The sequence below is a fragment of the Urocampus carinirostris genome, chromosome 15 (genome assembly GCF_059441175.1).
Source record: "Urocampus carinirostris isolate Australia breed hairy pipefish chromosome 15, RoL_Ucar_1.0, whole genome shotgun sequence".
Classification (NCBI taxonomy): domain Eukaryota; kingdom Metazoa; phylum Chordata; class Actinopteri; order Syngnathiformes; family Syngnathidae; genus Urocampus; species Urocampus carinirostris.
In genome coordinates, this window is record NC_142363.1 from 8,929,271 (window position 1) to 8,950,620 (window position 21,350).

The 21,350-nt window shown below is 38.8% G+C and overlaps 1 protein-coding gene and 1 pseudogene across 1 annotated transcript in view; one reads left to right on the plus strand and one right to left on the minus strand.

Moving 5' to 3' along the window:
* Window positions 1-21,350, minus strand: part of LOC148351475 (neurexin-3a-like) — a 137,184-nt gene that overhangs the window by 75,864 nt on the left and 39,970 nt on the right. The window contains exons 2-3 of the mRNA XM_088354952.1: window positions 13,665-13,966; window positions 10,260-10,421 (exon numbers count right to left, since the gene is read on the minus strand). Of these exons, the coding sequence (XP_088211078.1) occupies window positions 10,260-10,421; window positions 13,665-13,966 (464 nt within the window). The remainder of the gene's footprint in view (window positions 1-10,259; window positions 10,422-13,664; window positions 13,967-21,350) is intronic.
* LOC148351476 (U2 spliceosomal RNA) lies at window positions 9,870-9,994 on the plus strand (annotated as a pseudogene).

Sequence of the window (21,350 nt, forward strand, 5' to 3'; positions counted from 1 at the left end):
GGTACCTTAAAGGCCCAGTGTGTAACATTCGAGTACTAGAGGGCACTATTGTCTAATGTGAAGGTAAACCAGTGCCGAATGATCACTGCATAGCAGCTAGATCCTAGACAAACATGGCGGTATAGATTCCACTATCTCAGAGGAATACAAATTTCTCCACAAATGACTGTATAAAAAATTAACACTGGAATGATGGTTCTTTTGTCTGGTATTCAAATCAATGGTATTTTTTTTTTTTTTTTTACCAAAATAAAGCTTTTGTACCACTTAGAGGCACCAAATATTACTTACTGTCCCTTTAATAAATGGAATCAACGTTTCAAAACTTTATTAAAATTGGTTTGATGATCTGAAACCTTGGTGAGTGATGAATATACATAAAACACATAAATCAGGAAGGGGAAAATAATTTTTCTAAACACTGTATTTCTTCATTTTGTTTATCAAATTTATATCAGTTTTAAAACAAGACACTGATCTTCCTGATAGAAAGAAAAAAAGAATAAAATCATGAAGCGGCCTATCTTTTATCATGGCAGCTCTAAATGTTGTCAATAACAATGGGAGGAAGGAGTCATGGCGAGGGTATGAGGGTGTGGGGGTACAAATTGAAATTCTCTCAAGTGGAAAATTGAAGCCTTTTTTTCACCTCTAATTTTCTGTGCAGAATAAGTCCTCTCTGGATATATTTTCACAGGCATGCAAAAAAACCTTGCCCCCTACAAACAACATTCATTCTCTTCCATTCTGCTTGTTTTGTATTTAGGTATTTTTCACACTCACAGCCCAGGGTTCTGTCAGAGTGGGTAGAGTGAGGGGATGAGATTATCAATAATCCAGCAGAAGTAAATAAACTCGTCCCCTGGGGTCCCTCTGAACTGAATAGGAAATTGTTTTTCCTTCGATATTTTTTTCTTTTTTTGTTGCATCCTTCTACTATCACTTCTCTACACTCTCATCCATCAATATCACGAAAACAACAAACACACACATAGAATATCTGTATGGAGGACCAATACTGCCAAATAGAGAAATAAATGGATTGAAAAAAAATAGAAAATATAAAAAAATATGCCGTATAAAAGTCAATTAACACATACATAAATCACGTAATAGCTGAATATACAAAATGAATATGATTTATTCAAATATGCATGCATTTTTTTCATTTAATTTGTCATTTAATTTGTCATTTATTTTGTCGTGTATTTTGTCGGAGATGTTGTCGTGTATTTTGCCTTGTATTTTGTTGTGTATTTTGTCGTGTATTTTGCTGTGTATTTTCCAGTGTATTATTGTCATGTGTTTTGCCATGTATTTTACCGTGTATTTTGCCGCGTATTGTGTCATTTTTTGGGGATATTTTTCTGCGTAGTTTGCCTTGTATCTTGTTTGCTGTATTTTGTGACATTTTTACAAAAGAACTCTGCTTGCATCTTGTTTTGAACCCATTACTCATGAAAAAAACGGAGGTCAAAATGAGCCTCAATAATTTTAAGTAACTGCGGAGCGAGACATGTTTGAAGTAGTATATTTGGGCATATGGCCCAAATGTTATAAAATAATCTAACGTCACACAGAGAAATGAAATGCGCCAAAGTATAAGCTTTTGTTTGGAGAGTGGGTTTAGCAGTTTTGCTAAATATATGCATATATATATATATATATATATATATATATATATATATATATATAGTATATATATATATATATATATATATGTATACATAAATTGTAATTTTAAGAATGTATATCTAAATAGTAGCCCTGACCAAAAAGAAGCTGTCAGCTCTAAAACGGTTGGTCACCCCTGTTTTGGACATCCTCAGCAACACATAGCACCATCAACAGCTAACTGCTTTCATTGTTGTGCCCCATTGTATGTAAGATTCTAAAGATATATTTTTGTTGATCCATATTTTTGGTGTATTTAATACAATTGCTAATAGCTTCGTGGCTTTGATAAATTATTTGTGTTGTGATGTCAGACTCACTGTCTTTTCATCGAATGTTTATTCTGTTTTGGATGTAAGTGGAGCCTGGACACTAAACTTGAATCAGCACTTTATTCTAAAAGGACTGCCAATTGAGTACCACCCACACACACAAGAGCATAACAATAATACATAATAGTTATTGTCTTTGTTAATGCTGTGCCTTGCTTGTTCTTTGTCAATATGCATATAGTATCTGTTATTAATAAAGCCAAAAGAAGAAGATGTATCTCAACTAAGAACAATGAGTGCCAGTGTCATGATTACTGATGTGACTCAGCTGTGTCCGCTCTTTTGGTGCCAACTGCTGCGGGTTCTGATTGGCTCCCGATCAATATTTGCACCCAGTCCTTTTTCGACTCTGACTCCCACTTGTCCCTTTTTTTGCTCCTGTCTGTCCCCGGCTTCGACCCGTGTTTGATCCTGACCACGTCTGCTCCCCCATCCCGGCTTCCGACCTCTTTTTGTTCCCGTCTACGTCTTCTCTCCTTTTCTGGCTTACAACTCACTTCCGACCCCAACGTTTTTGCTCTCCTATCCCGGCTATCGACCCGCTTTTTCCATCCCTGATACCGCCATCGCCTGCCACGGAATATCCGCTTCCGCGTTCGTAGAACAATCCGAGTACCAGAGCGACTTGCTTCCCGCGTCCAGCGAACACCGGATTGTGGGCGCCACCCTTTCTCTTCCTTCCAATAAAAACTTGTGTCTCCGTTCTGGTCCTGACAGCCAGCAACCAACACAATATAGGCAGGGAGTTATGAAAAATGAAATGAAATGATCTGCATTTTATATAGCGCTTTTCAAGTCAATGACTTCTCAAAGCGCTTTACAATGTGCTCCACATTTCCCAATAGCGGCCTTGCAGCCATGTAAGGCGCTAACCTGCTTATTGGGGGTATTAGGGGTTCAGTGTCTTACCCAAGGACACTTCGACATGTAACACAGAAGAGCCGGGATTCGAACTGGGATCCCTTGATCCCAAGACGAGCGCTCTACCTCCTGAGCTACTGCCGCCCCAAAGTTAAACAACTTGTCTGCATGGAATTATATACTTTGATATTTATCAGTAAGGCTGAGTCCCATTCTTCGCACTTTCACTCGCTATGTGCCCTAGTCACTCGGTTTGCGCGTTCACGTGAAAATGGGGTGTGTCCCGATACTCTCAAGACCGAGGCAGAAGTGCCCTCAAACCACGTCGTAACCACTTCAAGACCGAGGGGGCTCTCGACCTCACTTGGCAGCGAAGTGACTACCCAGAAGGCTTTACGAATTCTCAATATCAACAAACATGCCCGAAAAGGAACCGCACAAATGTAAGTAGTTTTCCACAACCACGCATGTATTTGCAACAAAATGTATTGAGATATCTTAGTTAGACGTAAATGCAATAGAAAATCGTATTTTCGCGTTAAAACACGAACATTGCAAAATCGCTACTTTACGAAGTGCACTAATCTACCAAGGGAGCTGGCAAAAAAAAATCTTCACGCTACAAACTGTAAAGTAGGATAACTGTGCAGAAAATCACGGTTCAGCCCATCCCTGTTTGTATCTTAAACGAGTCGTGCTTTTACATCTACTGTACATGACCAGTCGCTAAAGGAGCATAGTCAGGACTCAGAATACCGTTCTGGACATAAGCGCTTGTTTACTGCACACAATTTCGGGTGTCGTGTTTTATTTACAATATGATTCTTTCATGTGAGATCAGAATGCATTAGTTTTCATTATGCATTATGAGTAATGTCTCCGAATTTCACGTGGAAATACAGTTGAAACAAAACTACTATCACATAGTCCACTGCCTTCTCTGTAAACACATATTAAGTAAACTAATTACCTTCTCAAAATGTTGTCCAAATGTGGAGACAATTCTAAAGCATATGTGATGCTGGCCAATAGAAGGCTCATACAGCCATAAGAATAACATGTCAATTTTGTGTATCTATTCACTATCAAATAATTATCCAGAACACATCCTATAATTTCCTGTCTCACATCAACTTGTTGAGCATCCTATACACAGTTGTTTTTGTACAATACATCAGCATTAAGTAATTCTTGTTTTTTCCACCCAACCTAAAGGCCATTGTAGAACGTCCCGTGGAAGAGCTGGTCACCCTCACAGCTACCACGCCATCCACACCACCGGGCACGTCGTTGGCACCTTCTAATCCGGCGCCAAACCCCAAATCACCCAGAAAAAAAAGGAAGCACGATACACTCCTTGACTTTTTGAAAGTGGAGTCTGCCGGAGTGAGGAAAAGGCTCGAAGAAACTGTGGCCAAAACTGAGCGGTTCCTGTCCTTTTTGGGAAGCTCGTGGACAAATTTCCAGAACAGTGACATCTCTGCAATGTTTCCCTTTGTTTTATAAAAGGAAAATATTTTTTTTTTATTAAGAACTCAATGAAGTTCCAGTTTGTGTTTTCCAGCTTCATGGAAGTATTGGTATATTTTTGTTAAAATTTGTGACACATTATTTATTTACTATTATGTATTTTGGCCCAATGTGAGTTTGTTTTTCTGAAAGTAAACTATTATTTAAGCTGGAGTGATTTGTAGTTTTTTTCTGTCCAACAGTCACGTAGTTCACACACAGTATCTCACATCATTATGAAATAAACCACCAAGGTGTTACTCAAAATGAAGATGTTTATTGAATAGTAATGCAGAAAAGCACATAATGCAAATGTGGGTCTGACTTAAAGAGCCTAAAATATGGCTTTTGGGCAATTTATTCCATATCAACTGTGGACAATTCTTTGTACGGTGGACCTGGGAACCCTGAAGACCCGTGACACCACACGGTAGGACAGAGCGTGGGCCAGCCAGTACACGTAGATCAGGACCTCCAGCCACGGCCCTGTTCCCTCTTTAGCAGCTCCTGCAGGGCCCACATAACCTTCTTGCTCAACCTTAAGTCCTGAATGAGTTCTGACTCCACATCCAACCATAAGCACAGGATGGGAACATTCCTGTCCAACCTGTCCACGCTTATGGGACAGCCACTCTGGAACACAATAGATAACAAACAATTTAGACATAAATGTGGGCATAGAAAAGAAAAAGACCGCTTTAACTGTGATGTAAGCATCATGAAAAAATGTTGAAATGACCTTTTTTATATCCAATGACAACTCTTTTGAATTAAATTCCTTTTGAACTAAGGTTTTTGGGTCGTACAGGGAAGTTTGGTGACGATATTATGTCAGCTTAAGGGTCAGGTGGACTGTTCTTGTGTTTGTTTACTTTTCGTCATGTCACACATTCAAGGCCCCTACTATATGTCATAAAATGGCATTAAGATACAAATAAGTAGATTGCCATTTATGTCTACACAAACATAGGGTATTATGTGAACGTGCATTGTATGTTAACTCTTACTGTATTTGACCGAACGGGTCATTTTTTGTAATGAGTGTACGTACCTTGTAAAGATGAATCAGCGCTACATAGCGCCGAAGCTGTCTTCAGTATAGCACATTTCTCCTCCGTTGATTGGAGACACAGAAAAGATGATGAGCTTTCAGGCAATCGGTAATAACACAGCAGTAGCGGGCATTTTTAACGTTGCACGAACTCTCCAACTGACACACTACAGGTTGAGACTCGAGTTGTTTACATGTGACGTAGACCAATACGTCACTGAGGTCTACAGCCAATTAATATTACCGCCATCTCCTGGACAGGGGTGGAACCTTGCAAGTCTTGTCCAAACCATCTCCACTTTGCACTCCACCCGCGGAGGGCACTCCTCTATCGAGGGACCTCACTGGAGGGTTCTCAGGGCCGAGTGAGAGAAATGGGATTGGGCCTAAAGTCTTTCATGCTTTTTTTATAGCTGATAATCTATTGGGCAAGTAAAAGGACCACATGTGAAAGATAGAGGGTGGCGTCGGGGAGCTCTGTGTGCCGGTTGGGGGTACCGGGAGTAGTGACAATTACAGCAATTATGTGTTATTGTAGGCCATTATGCATTTTGTAGGCTCTGAGATGTAGCCTTTCTCTGTAATTGCCGGCTTATGAAAGACATAATAATCGTGGGCCAGCCAGCCACATGGCTACCTAGGGCAAACAGCATTTGGTGCCATGGTAACAAAACATTTTCCTATAATGCCACTCTAGATGGCGAGTACAAGAGCATTGCAGCCAGGCAAATTAGCCCCATGTTGGTTGAGGTGCAGGATGAGAGGGTACGATAGTTGCTGAGTACTCAACACAGTTGAAGCTGCCAAGGGAACAAAGGATAGAACATCAGTACCACAAGGAAGATAACGTGTTTTACTAAAGTCCAGTGTCGGGTACAACGCCATTGTACATAACATTACGCAACGTAACGGCGTTATTTTTTACAGTAATGGGGTAATCCAACTATGTTTTTTCCCTCTTTACCGACGGTCAAATGTAATGCATTTTCGTACATTTTTGTGCATGTTTATGTAAGTTTTATGTGTTAATGTGCGTTTTGTGTGTTTGTACATATGTTTTTGTGCGTGTTTACATACATTTGTGTGTTTTTGTTCATTTTTGTGCGCAGATACATGTTTTGTGAGTTTTTACGTACATTTTTGTGGATGTGTTTACGTATGTTGTTGTGCGTGTCAACATTTGTTTTGCGTATTTTCGTTCGTTTTTGTCCGAGTTTACATACGTTTTGTTTGTTTTTACGTACATTTTCGTGCATGCGTTCACGTACGTTCTTGTGTGTGTTTACATTAGTTTTGTGTGATTTATTTCGTTTTTGTGCGTGTTTACATACGTTTTGTGTGTTTATACGTACATTTTCGTGCATGCGTTTACATACGTTTTTGTGTGTTTATGTACCGTTCCGCACATGTTTATGTATATTTTTGTGTGTCTTTACATACATTTTGTGTGTTTGTACATAAGCTTTTGTGCGTGTTTACATACATATGTCTGTTTTTGTTCGTTTTTATGCGCATATACATACGTTTTGTGTGCTTTCACGTACATTCCCGTGCATGCGTTTACGTACCTTGTTGTGCGTGTTTACATTTGTTTTGTGTGTTTTTGTTCGTTTTTGCGCGTGTTTACATTTTGTGTGTTTTTACGTACATTTTCGTGCAAGCCCTTGCGTATGTTTTTGTGCGTGTTTACGTACGTTTTGGGTGTTTTCGTTCATTTTTGTGCGTGTTTACGTACGTTTTGTGTGTTTTTACGTACATTTTCGTGCATGCATTTACATATGTTTTTGTGTGTTCATGTACGATTCCGTGCATGTTTATGTACATTTTTGTGTGTGTTTACTTACATTTTCCATGTTGTGACGTATGTTTTTGAGCATGTGCTTACGTATGTTTTTGTGCACATTTTGTGTGTGTTTACATGTTTTGTGTGTTTTTACATACGTTTTTGTGCATGTGGATATGGATCCGTTGACCGTGAACCGCGATATAATATACTGTTGTGGAAATCTGAAAACTTCTACATTGTTATATACATTTTTTCCAAGTTTCTCAGCTTAACCGACGTGTGTAAACATGCGTCACACAAACCAAGAATCCAAGCACCAATCCTCGTAGGAAGTAGGGGTGTGACAAAAGAATCGATTTTTGTATTTATTGTGATATATTTGAAAACCCAATCATCAATTAAATCGGGATATAAACCGAATCGGCGCCCAAGTATCGCGATACAATCGAATCGTGACCAAAGCACATCGTCCCACCTCAAGTAGGAAGTGGGCCAGAGGGGGATTAAATTGCTACTGCACCACTTCCTGGCTCTCCCTCAAGCCCATATGACACAGTGTGTGCCCCGTGGCTGTGTTTGTTAGGTGTGATTTTTAGAAAACCTGGCACAAAAATTCAGTTCCCTGCTGCAGCCAACAAGTCCATCCAAGTGTGAGATATGACATCATTGGCTCAAGTCAGCAGGTTGTTTGTCTCTTAAGGTGTTGTTTGATTTTTTTTTTCATATATTGATTTGGATCACAAGATATTAATCAGTCACTGTCAAGTATGTTCGTTACCACATTTTCTTCACAACAATACCCAAATACAGCAGTCCCTTGCTGTATCGGGGTTTACTTTATGCAGTTTTGTGTTTTTTTATCTTGCATTATGTGCATTCTGATTGGCCAAACAGTCACCCCATCCCTTTTGTGCCTGTGTCTACATGTGCGTTGCAGTACGTGTAGCAGCTGGACGGACATACATTACGCCCAAGCAAATCTTTTTCATTTTGAGTTTTTTCAAAAGCCATCATATCAAAAAAAAATGCTCTGAACCGGAAAAAGCAAAAGTCATTTTTGGGACAATTTGTACGTCTAGGAGTATTTTTAAATCACTGTAATTATACGGGCAATGAAAAAGCTGCGGTCAATCATGGACAATTCATCGCATCCACTACACAGCATCATCTCCAAACAGAAGAGCAGCATCAGCGACAGACTGCTGTCACAGTCTTGTTCCACGGACAGACTGAGGAGATCATTTTTTCCTCATGCCAGGAGGCTCTTTAACTCCACCCGAGGGAGTAAAAGCCCACATTAAACCACACCCATACATTTGCATATTACCCTATTTTCATTACCGTGTGTATTTTATGTAGCACTATTTAAATACTCTATATCAACACGTTAAATTGGGTACTTATGTATTATATTCCTTTTCCTTTATTATTGTTTTATTTTCAACACAAGGATACTGCTGGAAGTGTGAATTTCCCTATGGGGATGAATAAAGTATCTATCTATCTATCTATCTATCTATCTATCTATCTATCTATCTATCTATCTATCTATCTATCTATCTATCTATCTATCTATCTATCTATCTATCTATCTATCTATCTATCTATCTGTCTGTCTGTCTGTCTGTCTGTCTGTCTGTCTGTCTGTCTGTCTGTCTGTCTGTCTGTCTGTCTGTCTGTCTGTCTGTCTGTCTGTCTGTCTGTCTATCTATCTATCTATCTATCTATCTATCTATCTATCTATCTATCTATCTATCTATCTATCTATCTATCTATCTATCTATCTATCTATCTATCTATCTATCTATCTATCTATCTTTTTACTTTTACTTTAGTAGATTTGTGGAGAACCGTTACTCTTACTCATTAGGCTACTTTGAAGTAACCTAGATCCCCTCAGTTTAGTCCTTCGTTTGCTATTTCTCGCCAATGAGAGCCACTGTGTAGCCAAAAGCCCCGCCCCTTTGAAAGGGGCAGCGTCACATACCAAGCAGGTGGCTATTTTAAAGCAAATCGGTGGGTGTGTGATTGGCCATGGAGCCCAAAGGGAAAAAGTGGAAAATAACTGCACAGAAATTCAACTAGAACAGTATTAATGTGATTTTATTTACTTTACCTTTTCAAAAGGTTGCCATTTTATATTTATAAAGGCATGCTAAATTTTATTGCACTTTTTTTATCTGCCAGGTAAGGGTCACATTATACACCTTTGTTGTTGTTTTTTTGTCAATCCTCAAAATGAAAACTATATCAAAAAAAGGATTTATTAATTGTGTTACTTTAATTTTATCAAAACAATTAAACATTCTGAAATTCAATAGTTCATTAGAAGTGCTATCATACAACCGAGTAGTAACGTTATTCTCCACAGGATGTGCTGCACCCAACTTAGTCACGCTACGCTAACAAAGATACATAAAGCATGTGCTAAATTATTGCACAAGTGTAGTCCAGTCACCCATTAGCTTTCTAACACAATCAACAAGCACAATGTACTATTATAACACTGTAGTACTGCTTGATGGAAACGGACCTCAATACGAAAGTTTTTTTTTTTTATCTTTATTGGGCCAAAGCACATTTCTTTAATTGAAAAAAATACAGCTGGACACCACCAGTCTGGGCGGTTGCATTGCAGGTAAAAGTAAAAAGAAATATAACTTTCGCTAGACTGCACAGGCACACAAATTAATTTCCCTATGTAGATGGAATAAGAGCTTGCTCTGTCCACTCCACGCATCGGCCCGGTATTGCAGTACTTCCGGGAACGGTGCATTCGCAATGATCGCAGCAAGGCTTTAGGGCTAGGACCTTAGCTTGGCCTTTTGGCTGAGAGTAAGTGTCCCGGCTCCTAGGCTTTGTAGCGTATTATGAACTGACCGATAACGGATAATGGATAATGAATAACGAAGATAGAACAATAACCATTAAAAACCACCACAGATATTGCAATAAAAACACACACATACATCGGGCTTTCTCTCTTTCTCTTTCTCTTTCTCTCTCTCTCTCTCTCTCTCTCTTGACAACCTTAGAAGAACCTTACCTCCTTGAGACAACCCATGAAGTTGTTGCTCACAGGAGATCCAGGTAGGTCAGCCGTGCTAGGACTTCCACCAACGTAGAAAAAGTCGTCTGAACCTAGCATGGTGTAGTCCTCCTGGGTGTAGCCCGTTGTGGTTAAAATGCCATCCACGGATATTGTCACCTGAAAATGACAAAACCAATGAGGATCTCAAATGTTGTTGTATGTTTGGGGAGAAGTCTATCCTTACTGTTAACTTTGTTCTTGATAATCCCGGGTTGGTAAGTGTTTTGCGAGTTCAAATGTAGGACTTTTTTGTTTGTTTGTTTTGTATGTGCTGTGATGTATTAATGCAAGCGCGACATATCAAAAAATTTCATTCCCCTTTTCCACTGTAGATGCATTGACCAAATACATATTTGAACAAGCCTGGGATGAGAACAGGATAAATAGATGTATTATTAAAAGTGACTGCAATTTGGATCGAATTAAAGCGTGCTACCCGTTCCTCACCCGGAGACCCAGTATTGAGCATCCTGCAACCATACTGAAATAAATCTGTGCATACAATGGATACACAAAAACAAAGCTCCCACATAAAGTGAAAGCAAGAAAGATTCAGAGTCACACTCACCAGAAATAAATGCAAATTCAGAACACATTGAATTTGGCGGTCCAAATTGCAGGACATAACTTATTAGTTGTGATTGCAATGGCATTTTTTTCTATTTATACTATTTTTTTGAGTTTTTTAAGTATCCCTCCCCGATTTAAATTAATATATCAGAACAAGCCAAGGAATGCATCAATGGTGCAACTGTTCTTTGTGCATATATTAAGGGGAAAGTCTGTTTATTTTCCATTGGAGTAATATTTTTGTGAATTTAGACATAGTTTACTCCAGGAAATTTTTGAAGACTAATACATGTCACTGCAAAGTGGGTCACCTCAACACAGAGTGTAAAGTATGATCATTGTTAGGATAGGAAAAGGTAAACACTGAGTAAGAGAACTTCCTGTTTCTGTAGTTTGATTCCTTAACCACCAGGGGCACCATTTGCTGTAGTGTGTCCATACCAACTACAGCCTAGAATAGTCACCAAAATACCTGAACATATTTAGTTAAAACGATAACTCAGGTTGTCTAATTAAGTCAGGGGTGCGCGACTCATTTTCACCGAGGGCCACATCAGTGTAATAGCTGCCCTCAGAGGGCATGATATAACTATACATTTTACTAAATGTAATTGAATTGTATCTAAAATACAGGTAACTTCAACTTCATGTAATAAGACTAAATGTATTACTTCAAGTCACAAAAATTACACTCGCATTTAAAATATGTAGCTACACATGCAGGTATATAATTTGTTATACTGTACACTAAATATTACAAACATTACAAAATCTTCTCGAAAATCTTGGCGATGATTTCTGCCAATGAGTTCTACACTTGTCCATCAGGTTAACAATAGTTTTATATGGACAGGTGCAGTTCAACACCGGCCTAAAACCTTAAAAATATGTGTAAAGAACACTATTATTTCTGACTTTTAAGATATTTCTTTTACGCACAGGAGGCAGATGTATTTGTATACTAGTGGCATCAATGTATTATGAAAAATCACACTAATCACATTGTGTCAATCCAGAAGGAGAGAATACAAAACAGGAAGTATAAGTCAAAGGAAGTGTTTTGTGGCCAAACAAAGAGAAAAAGAAGATTATACCTTGTGTGCAGTAAATGCTTAAAATTTGATCAGTTGTGTTGAGGTTGTCAAAGATGACAGTTTAAGCCAGGAAGAGGAGAAACTTAATGTTTTTGAACCAGAAACAGGTATGAATAAAAAAATCCCGATTGTTGTGTGAGTACCATTAGAAACCCCAGAAATAGAACAGCAACCAAAACAGGAAGACGAAATGACACCCAAAAAATATTTCAATAATAAAATGTTGATAACTACCAGACAATGGAGGGTGTTTATCACACCGTTACCCTTGGATGATTGCTTTTTTGGGGGTTGGGTAGTGAAGAGGGTAGAGATGAAATTATAAAGCAGTTTGTTAGTGCATTGAAAACAAAAAATACAAATGAAAATCACAGAAATGGGACAAATGTATGCACAAAAAAACATACATAAATTTGATGACTATGGTGTATGTGTTCTGATTAAAATTTAAACCAGGGAAATCAAAATTAGTTTGGCTCTGGGGCCAAAGTTTCCTTTCTCAGGGCAGGATCAGTAAAAGAATGTCAACTCCAAATGTTAGGCTTACCTTAGTTTTTCAGTATTATGCTTCATAATTCTGCCTACTGTAATATCCTACCCTACATTTTATAATTATGGATGACAAAGAATATTTCCTAAGCGTAACACTTTTATCACAGACAATGAAAACAAAATATACTTTCATGTTTGGAATTAAATGTGTTAACTGGTTTGTTTTAACCATTGATTGAATGCAGTTTTACACCTTAAACAGAGTGCTTTTTGTCGGAATTTTTGTACTGGTTTGAAATGATTAAAAAAATAATTACAAAATTAAAGTTGTATGGACATTTGGATTAGACATATCAAACTACTAGGCTGAGAGCTGAGAGTATATAATTTACAGCATTCTAGAGGCCAGAGGGATCCTCCAGTACGAATTTATCTTAAAGATTTTAGCTTTGGATACAAATGACCTAGAGACTTTCTTCCTTTTTTTAAATGTAAGAAATGGATGTGAATGAGTCACATGAATGCTGTCTCAGCTTGAGGTTTATAATCTGGTGTGGTTTGTACAAAAAAAAAGTATTTTCCTTAAATTTGCGGATGCAGCATTTAATAAACTGCGCTCTGTAGTCTGGAATTGACGGTATACTAACTGTCTTTAACCTTTATCTTTCAAGTCATCAGGATAGTTTGGGTGCTCCTAAGCTTACAGGCCCTAGACAGACCTAACGGGGCTCAAGTCTACACAATGGTTTTTGCTCATAGCAACAGTGCGGGAATTTATTCTTCTTGGTGTCAAGGCACCCCTAATAAAAAACAAGAAAAAAACGATAAACATCTGCCATCATGTGGTCTGCTTTTTTGGAATCTTTATCGCCCTCTGGTGGCAAAATAAGGTACTGTGTCTCCAGACCACCGAACACTCCAATCAAATCCCATCCAATCTTCTATCGCTCTGGCAACACAGGGCCATATTTCCTTGGATATCATTAATGCAAATGACAAAAATTGGATATTAAAGTTTAGAACCCAATGCAAACCACTACAAAAAGTTGGATAGAGCTATAAACATGCATATAAACATGTTGAAAGTGCAACCAACAGGGTGCTTTCACCAGGTCAGTGAGTACCCATGAAAGATGTCTTCAGTAGAGTTGTACAATTTTCTGCAATGAAACTGTCACCATTCCACATTATCGTATAGCTTTACCTGTCGGAGGTTCCGAGTCACTTTGACATCGTGCCATGAATTGTCATTGAACTTCCCGTTGACTGGCTCAACAATTGCTTCAAAGGCACCTGAACCCAAGTTGATCACAAGAGAGACAGCGCCGTCCTTTAACGCCAAGTTCACATAGTCAGCTGATTTTCCAGTGTGAAGTATAAGGCCGTTGCGCTGCCAGGTCTTGAAGGAGAGTGTGATCTCATCACTGCTGCTCTGGATTGGGTTTTGAGTGAGGTCGTAGCAGAAATATTCCGAACCACGGAATGTAGCTACGTTCTCTTCCCTTGCTGTGGGGAAAGAAAAACACAAACACTTTAGAAATAAACACCAAACATTCTGGGCAACAAACCACTAATTCTTTTCTATATTTTAAACAATGACTCTAAATATGGTGCGGATTGTTCTATTTTTTCCATGGTATCCCCCCAAAAAACAGCAAGCTGCTCTTTTTCACAACGCATGCGTTCTAAATACAAAACACCTTGGTGACGTCTGGAAACATTTATGATACCCTTCAAGGGACAGTACTTAAATCGATATTTACAAAGCACTCATATTATTTCCACTGTTTCGCCAACAAATCAAGTCCTCAATTCATTCTTCTCTTTCCGTACCATTGGTGTCAATTTCAGGTCGCTGAAGTCTCCAGTAATCCTCAATGAATAATAACAAGCGAATATAATTTTGTCCGTTACCACACAAAGCCCTATTGACAACACAAAAAGACAACTTTCCTGACTGTGTTACAATCTGTCACTATTCTCCAAAGTATAGTTGGCCTGGCGCTGTTGTCTATTAATATGGGGCTTTTACACGACACAACCCTTATTTGTGTTTTCTTCCAATGCAGTAGTAAATATGTGTTCGTTTTGTATTCGCCCTCTTGAATGATTATATTATTCAAAAACACGTTATATACACAACTCAGAGCATAACTGAAAAACAACACAGCTGGAAAAAGTGTCAGGTGTGAATAGGCACGGTGTTGAAGCCAAATTTCCCACGCAGTTGGTGTTCTCATATTTGAGCATGCAGCTTTTAGCAGGTGCACTTTCAGAATTTACAGTAACTACAAGGCAAGAGACATATGTCCCACCCAGCAACAACTGGTTGAATATCAGTGCTGGGAATAACACCTTAATAAATTATTATTATTATTATTTTCATTAACGCGGTATTTCTTTGCATTGGCTTTACTGTTTCTGATGGTAAAAAGCGTTGTGATACTTTGAATAAGGCGGTTTTCTGCTCTCCTCCGAGTTGTTTACATCACACCTTTTCAGGTAATGTCACCATTCAAAGTAGCGACTCAGTATAGTTAGATAGTGATTATGAATATAGTATTCGCTATGCGCCGAAAGAAAAAGCGAATGACGGCTGAGTTGCAAAAAATGTGAGCCTAATATTTGACGCTCTTTGAAATGAACAAACAGCTCACTCCTCGACGCCTTTTTTCTCATTGTGCATTTTCGGGGGATTCTTTGTGTTTGACTTTAAATTTGTTGAGCATAAAAAGGTTACCATTGTTTTGTATTTTATCTTTTTTTGTAGATTTATAAATATTTCAATCAATGCAATCAATTTCAATGTTTCCTGTGTTTTTCAGTGTTACCTTGTTTATATAAAAATGTAAGGTTTATTTCCTTTCTCCTTTTGTTCTTGTATTTTATTTTATTTTTTTCCTTTTTCACTTTGGTCTTTCCTCCATGGCCTTTTTTATGTCATTCCCTCCATAGTGTTACATAATAATTGGTAATGTAGGCATCATGGGTGTAACCAGCACATTTTCAACCCAAGCAACCCCAAAAACTATAGCATTTTTATAACCTTATTTTCCCTAAATAAAAACAGGATAGGCTTAAAATACTGAAGAACACTAGAAAATGAAATAAAAAGTAAAATAAAACAAACATGTGAACATGCAGTGTCTGAAATCACTGCCTTTCTCATTTTAGCTGCATTGATTCTAATGCAACAATAATCAGCCTAGCTTAATTGTTGCTTGTATGTAAGCTATGTGTGTGGTTGAATGATCCTGCATCACTTTAAGTGAAAATAAAAAATTAAATAAATAAATAACCAGCTAGACACTGCGCTGAACTTAGAATCATCCCTGGTAGGGATTAAAGCAAAAGACAACAACCTGAAGAGTTGTTTAAAACCTTTGGTGAACTGAAAAAGCTGGTTCTCTAAATATAGTATAAATTCGCATCCATACAAGTAAACTCCAGTCACTGCATATTTCGCAGTATTTGCCCAGACAATCTCAAATTCTTTGACATAAAACAACTCATTTTTAAAGTAATGGAAATAGTTACTTTCCCTGGCTACTAGTCACTTTTACTATATAGTTATTAATTTACCAACTCAGTTACTTTTCGGAAGAAGTTGTGAGTTACTATAACTACTTTTAATCACTTTTTTTAAAGATAATTGCCGAACACTGTTGAAAATACTTTGAACGGTCATCTTTTAATTGAAAAGTCTTTTTATTCAATTCAAATACGTACTACTTTTAGGGACACATTATTGACCACATTCAACAAAGGTAAACCCAACAACTATTATTGAATTAAATTTGGTCCATGTTGGATGGGTTAACCAAAACCCCAAATTTGGATAGAATCATTTTTATACACTGGACCCGATTTAGCGCTAAATCTAATGTTGAATAGACACATAGTACTGGGTGGGGTTGATTCACACACAAGTATTGCAATAGTCCAACTTTGAAAAAACTGTTGTGAAACCACTAATGTTTTAAGGATGAATTTTTTCATGAACACAATCTTAAATTCTGCTACAATGGGAGAATGCTGTACGAGTGTCTGCCATCTAATTGACCTATGGCTAAGCCCTGACCTTAAATGTGATGAGCCAATCACAGTGCAAATAGCAGACTCCATAGATTTGGACAAACGCTACTGGCATGTCTATTAACTTGCATTGCAGTTTGTCGGTATCTGTTTCTTTTTTTGTGTTTTTTCTTACATTTTAAACTTTAAAATAGTCAGAAGGTGATTATAGGGTACATGCAAATGTGATACGAGGAATCCCGAGAGCCTGGGTCATGTGGGGTATTTTTGCCAGATATAGCCATGTCTAAATCAAGACAAGTGTCCGCTTTGGATAAAGTTGCGCGTCCAACACAAAACCAACTTAACGTGGATAAAGTTGTCTACATCTGTTCTAAAGGCCCGGTCACACAGCCTTTCACGGGCGTATCTTGGCTGAATCACGGCCAGAAATTTCTGCCCGTGAAGCAGACAATGTTGGACGCTTTGAGATCGCGATACAGACGAGATACAGCCGTGCTTTACACGCGGTAAGAAATTCACACGCGGTTGGCCGCACGAAAAAGTTTTGCGCTGCTCAAAACTTTTGCGCTGCTCAAAACTTTAGACCACAGGTAACCGCGGGCGGCACACGTGGTACACACGAGGTAGAGACGCGGTACGAACGTGCTAGGACGTGCTACGGCCGCGGCCAAGAAGTGGTTACACGCGGGTAGGACGCGAAACTTTAGCGGGTAATCGCGGGTGGAGCACGGTCATAGCACGTTTGTTCTGCGCCTGTATCGCGGTGTTATCACGTGCATTAGCGTGTGTACCGCGTGTAAGCACGGTCAAACGCGATGCAGCCGCGGTTACCCGCGATAAGGACGCGGAACAGTCGCCGGCGTCTGTTTCGCGGGCATACCACGGGTAAACAGCGTGTTTAGCCAATTTTGCACATTTTCCACCGCGTCTGCTTCACGGGCAGAAACTTCTGGCTGTGATTCAGCTGCGATACGCCCGTGAAAGGCTGTGTGACCGGCCTTTAGGTAAGTCAACATAGTATTTGAGGAAAAATATAGTCACTTTGCTGGAGAGAAATACATTGTTATGTTAGTTAATGTTAGGCTGACACTAGCTACTTAGCTGAGTTATACATCATGTTTGTTTACTGGGAGTTCAGTGGCCTGTTATGTGCTAGTTTTTGTATGTCGGTAATCATACGCGATTGTTGGCTGTTGTCGAAATTTAACATCGGATTTCACCCAAAAAAAAAATCTGAATTGAGTATCAAGCTCTGCAGTGTGAACTTAGCCTATACGTTAACCTTTGGAGCTTAGCTTCTTTAACTTACCTGTAAATAACTGATAACAAATGTTAGCATTGTTATACTGAATGATTCAACGTAAATACATACAGACTACTACAGACTGTAAATATCTTAGTTACAGTAACAGTTACAGTGTACTTTAAGTGTTTACATATCATCATCAGTCTCTATATGTCATACCAGTCAACCACAGCCAATGGCTCCCTTAATGCTAATTGCAAATCCTACTTTTTACGCGATAATAAACTTCACAAACACAACACGGCACCCATTTACTCACAGCAAGACGGAATATGTAGGATACCGCAACAATATTAGCGGATGTTGTTCTCTGCTACCAGTGACATTTAGGATAAGAGCGATAAGAGCGGAAGACATGATCAACTTTTTAAAAAAAATGTCCTCGTATAAAAACTGTCATACGGCATACAGAATGTGAACTGATGAAAAAATTTTAGAAAACGGGGGAAATGTATACATCTACAGGTTTGCTATCTCCATGACACTTTCTTGTCAGTGACGGAGAAGCCCTGCACAGCCCGACTTAGTGATTGACATTTTATTCCCGGTTCGGGCCAGGGCATAGGATCATTCCCTATCATATTTTCACGACCATAGGGCGCACCGTGTTTTAAGGCTCAGTCTCCATAGCTTGTTCAAATTCTTTAACTAACACATAAACAGGGTGCACCGCTTGATAGGGTGCGGGTGCCCTCTACTGCAGCCGCCTTGCGACAGCACAGATAAGCAAACAAGTGTGTGTATTTAAAAATACAGCAGGAGAAAAACTGGGTTTGGTTGTGGTTTATTTTGAAATGATTACCGTATTTTCCGCACTATAAGGCGCACCTAAAAGTCTTATTTTTTTTCAAAAGCTGACCATGCGCCTTATAACACAGTGCGCCTTATATATGGCTCAATATTAAATTCGCAAGGTCTCGCAACTACGAGAAACAGCCGCCGACTCCATTTTTCGCGCTGTGCATACTGGGAAATATTAAACGATTGGTAGTTGCCGGGGCTCGTGTTGTATTTGTTTACTAAGTGGCAAAATGGCTACCCCATTAAACTGCTTAATTCATATTCAACAAATACAGTATTTGTCTGAATCCAGGGTTATGACTGGTGAAGATGTAAAGCACAATTTACCTTAAACAAACGCAGAATTATTCAGAATGTCACGTTTGAGAGAGAGAGAGAGAGAGAGAGAGAGAGAGAGAGAGAGCGAGAGAGAGAGAGAGAGCGAGCGAGATTCTCTTTCATACGTGCATTTGTATAAAAAATGGCTCCTGTTAAGAGACACGCGTACAACGCCGAGTTTAAACTCAAAGCGATCAGTCACGCAGCACAACACGGCAATAGAGCGGCAGCGAGAGAGTTAAACTTAAATGAATCGATGGTACGGAAGTGGAGAAAGGATGAAGATAAGCTCCGCCAAGTAAGGAAAACTCAACAAAGTTTCCGTGGCAATAAAGCAAGATGGCCAGAGTTAGAGGAGACACTTGAACAGTGGGTTGTTCAACAAAGAGCGGCAAGCAGAAGTGTCAGTACGATAACTATACGTATGAAGGCAACAGCGCTGGCACAAAAACACCGGACGTGTTGGATGGCCCATTCACTGAGATATGGTCAATTCGAACACAGCAGAAGAAGAATTCGAGGGATTCGTCGATGAGGAGCTTATAGAGTGATCTTTGTTTTTCTTTTGTGTGTTTACGTTTTACATTTTACAGTTATTATGTTATTGCTTTGCACTCGTTGTTTTTGCACATTACGAGTGTCACTTTATTGCGATTGCACTAACGTTTCATTTAAAATAACAGTATCAGACGTTTTTTTCTTTGCGTGTTGACTAAATGGACAAAAAATAAAATGATATGTCGATGTTGTTCAAAGATATTAAAGATATGTCACGAAAATGCTTTACCTCAGAGAAAATAATAAAACGGCTGTTTATTTATTTTGGGAGTGAATGGAGTTGTGGAAAGCTTGTTTGTTAATAAAGTTTGACCTTTTTGAATGGTTTGTTGACATTCCCTTGAGCGTGGCAACATCTAGAGGTTGCATAAAGTAACTACATTCTCTACTGTAGTCAAGTCGTCACATTTATTTACCGTAAATAGCCCTTAATCCCAAAAATGTCTCGAAGGACTGCACAGGATTACAATTACAAAATTGCACAATTACCTGATCTTAAACCAGCATGCACTTATAGCGCCTTATAATGGGGTGCGTCTTATGTATGGCATAAGTTTTAAAATATATCATTCATTGAAGGTGCGCCTTATAACATGGTGCGCCATATAGTGCGGAAAATACGGTACAAAGTATAACGCACGGATTAAAATTTGTCAAAGTTCGTTTTTAGCTTCCTTCCCTTGCACTTCCTTCGCTATTGATTCATTAACTTTCAGTTCTCTCGCAGACGCTCGGTGTCTATGTTTTTCCACGTAGTGAAGAAATAGACATACCACAAAAGGCATTCAATTGAGGGTTTTGGATTTTATTAATATTTGGGGGGACAACTCTGTTCAGCCTGCGCTAGCACAAATTGCTTGACGCGCTACGGCGTTAGCATCCATGAGTACTTCTACAAACAATGGATGCATTGCGTGTGACTTCACGTATCCTCTTCTGCACAAGCGGGACACTTGGCACGTTCACAAAGGAGCAGTCGCATTTAGTTGGAAATGTGAACGACCTCACAAAAACATCATATTTCTTCCCAAAATGTTGTAAGTCTTAAGTTTGAACCTGTGACCTCCCAGTCTCGGGGGAGTTGCCCAACCCTAAGGCCACTGAGGAAAATCTGAGACTTATGTGCACCTTATGGTCGTGAAAATACGGTAATCTTACTGTTTTTTTATGTTTAGTTACAATTTGAAAATGTTCTTAGTGATCAGGAAGATATGTTTTATAGCTATTTAGGCATCACTTTTAATCTTTTGGTTGGATGGGAGTGGACCAATTTGTTTTTCATAATTTCATATGGGAAAAAGTTGCTCGTTAAACGAGCAATCCAAGCTATGAGTACCATCCTAGGATTACACAAGCTCGTAAAAAGAGGTACCACTGTATTAACTGTGTTAAAAAAAAGTATTTAATAAGTCCCTTCAATGAATATAGACTTCTGAAAAAGTGTGCGTTATATAAAAAATATCTAGGAAATTACAACAAGTAGCTCGGAAACAAGATTTCGTTTGAGTCTCTGTGCCGCTTCCACTCCCCTCTTGAGGTAATGGTTTGCTTTGTGAGTTTTGCAGGTCATGACATCAAAAGCATACAGAAGTCGAGGCATCGTTGACATCCTGCTGCAGCAATTTTGTACCCAGCTAATTTGAAATTGCCAAACCCTTTCGCATCTCCCCGTATTCGCGTTATTACATTAATTCCTTCGACTTTCAATTACAGGTTCACAGCTTGGTGAGGGATAAGGTGCCAGCAATCTGTCTGAGAAGTTGAAAAAACTTTACAGAGATAATTGTGCGTTTGTGCATGTAGTGCGTGCATAAATGAATACAATAAAATGCGTGAATTGGTTACCCGCAAAAGCAAAATAGTTTGTGT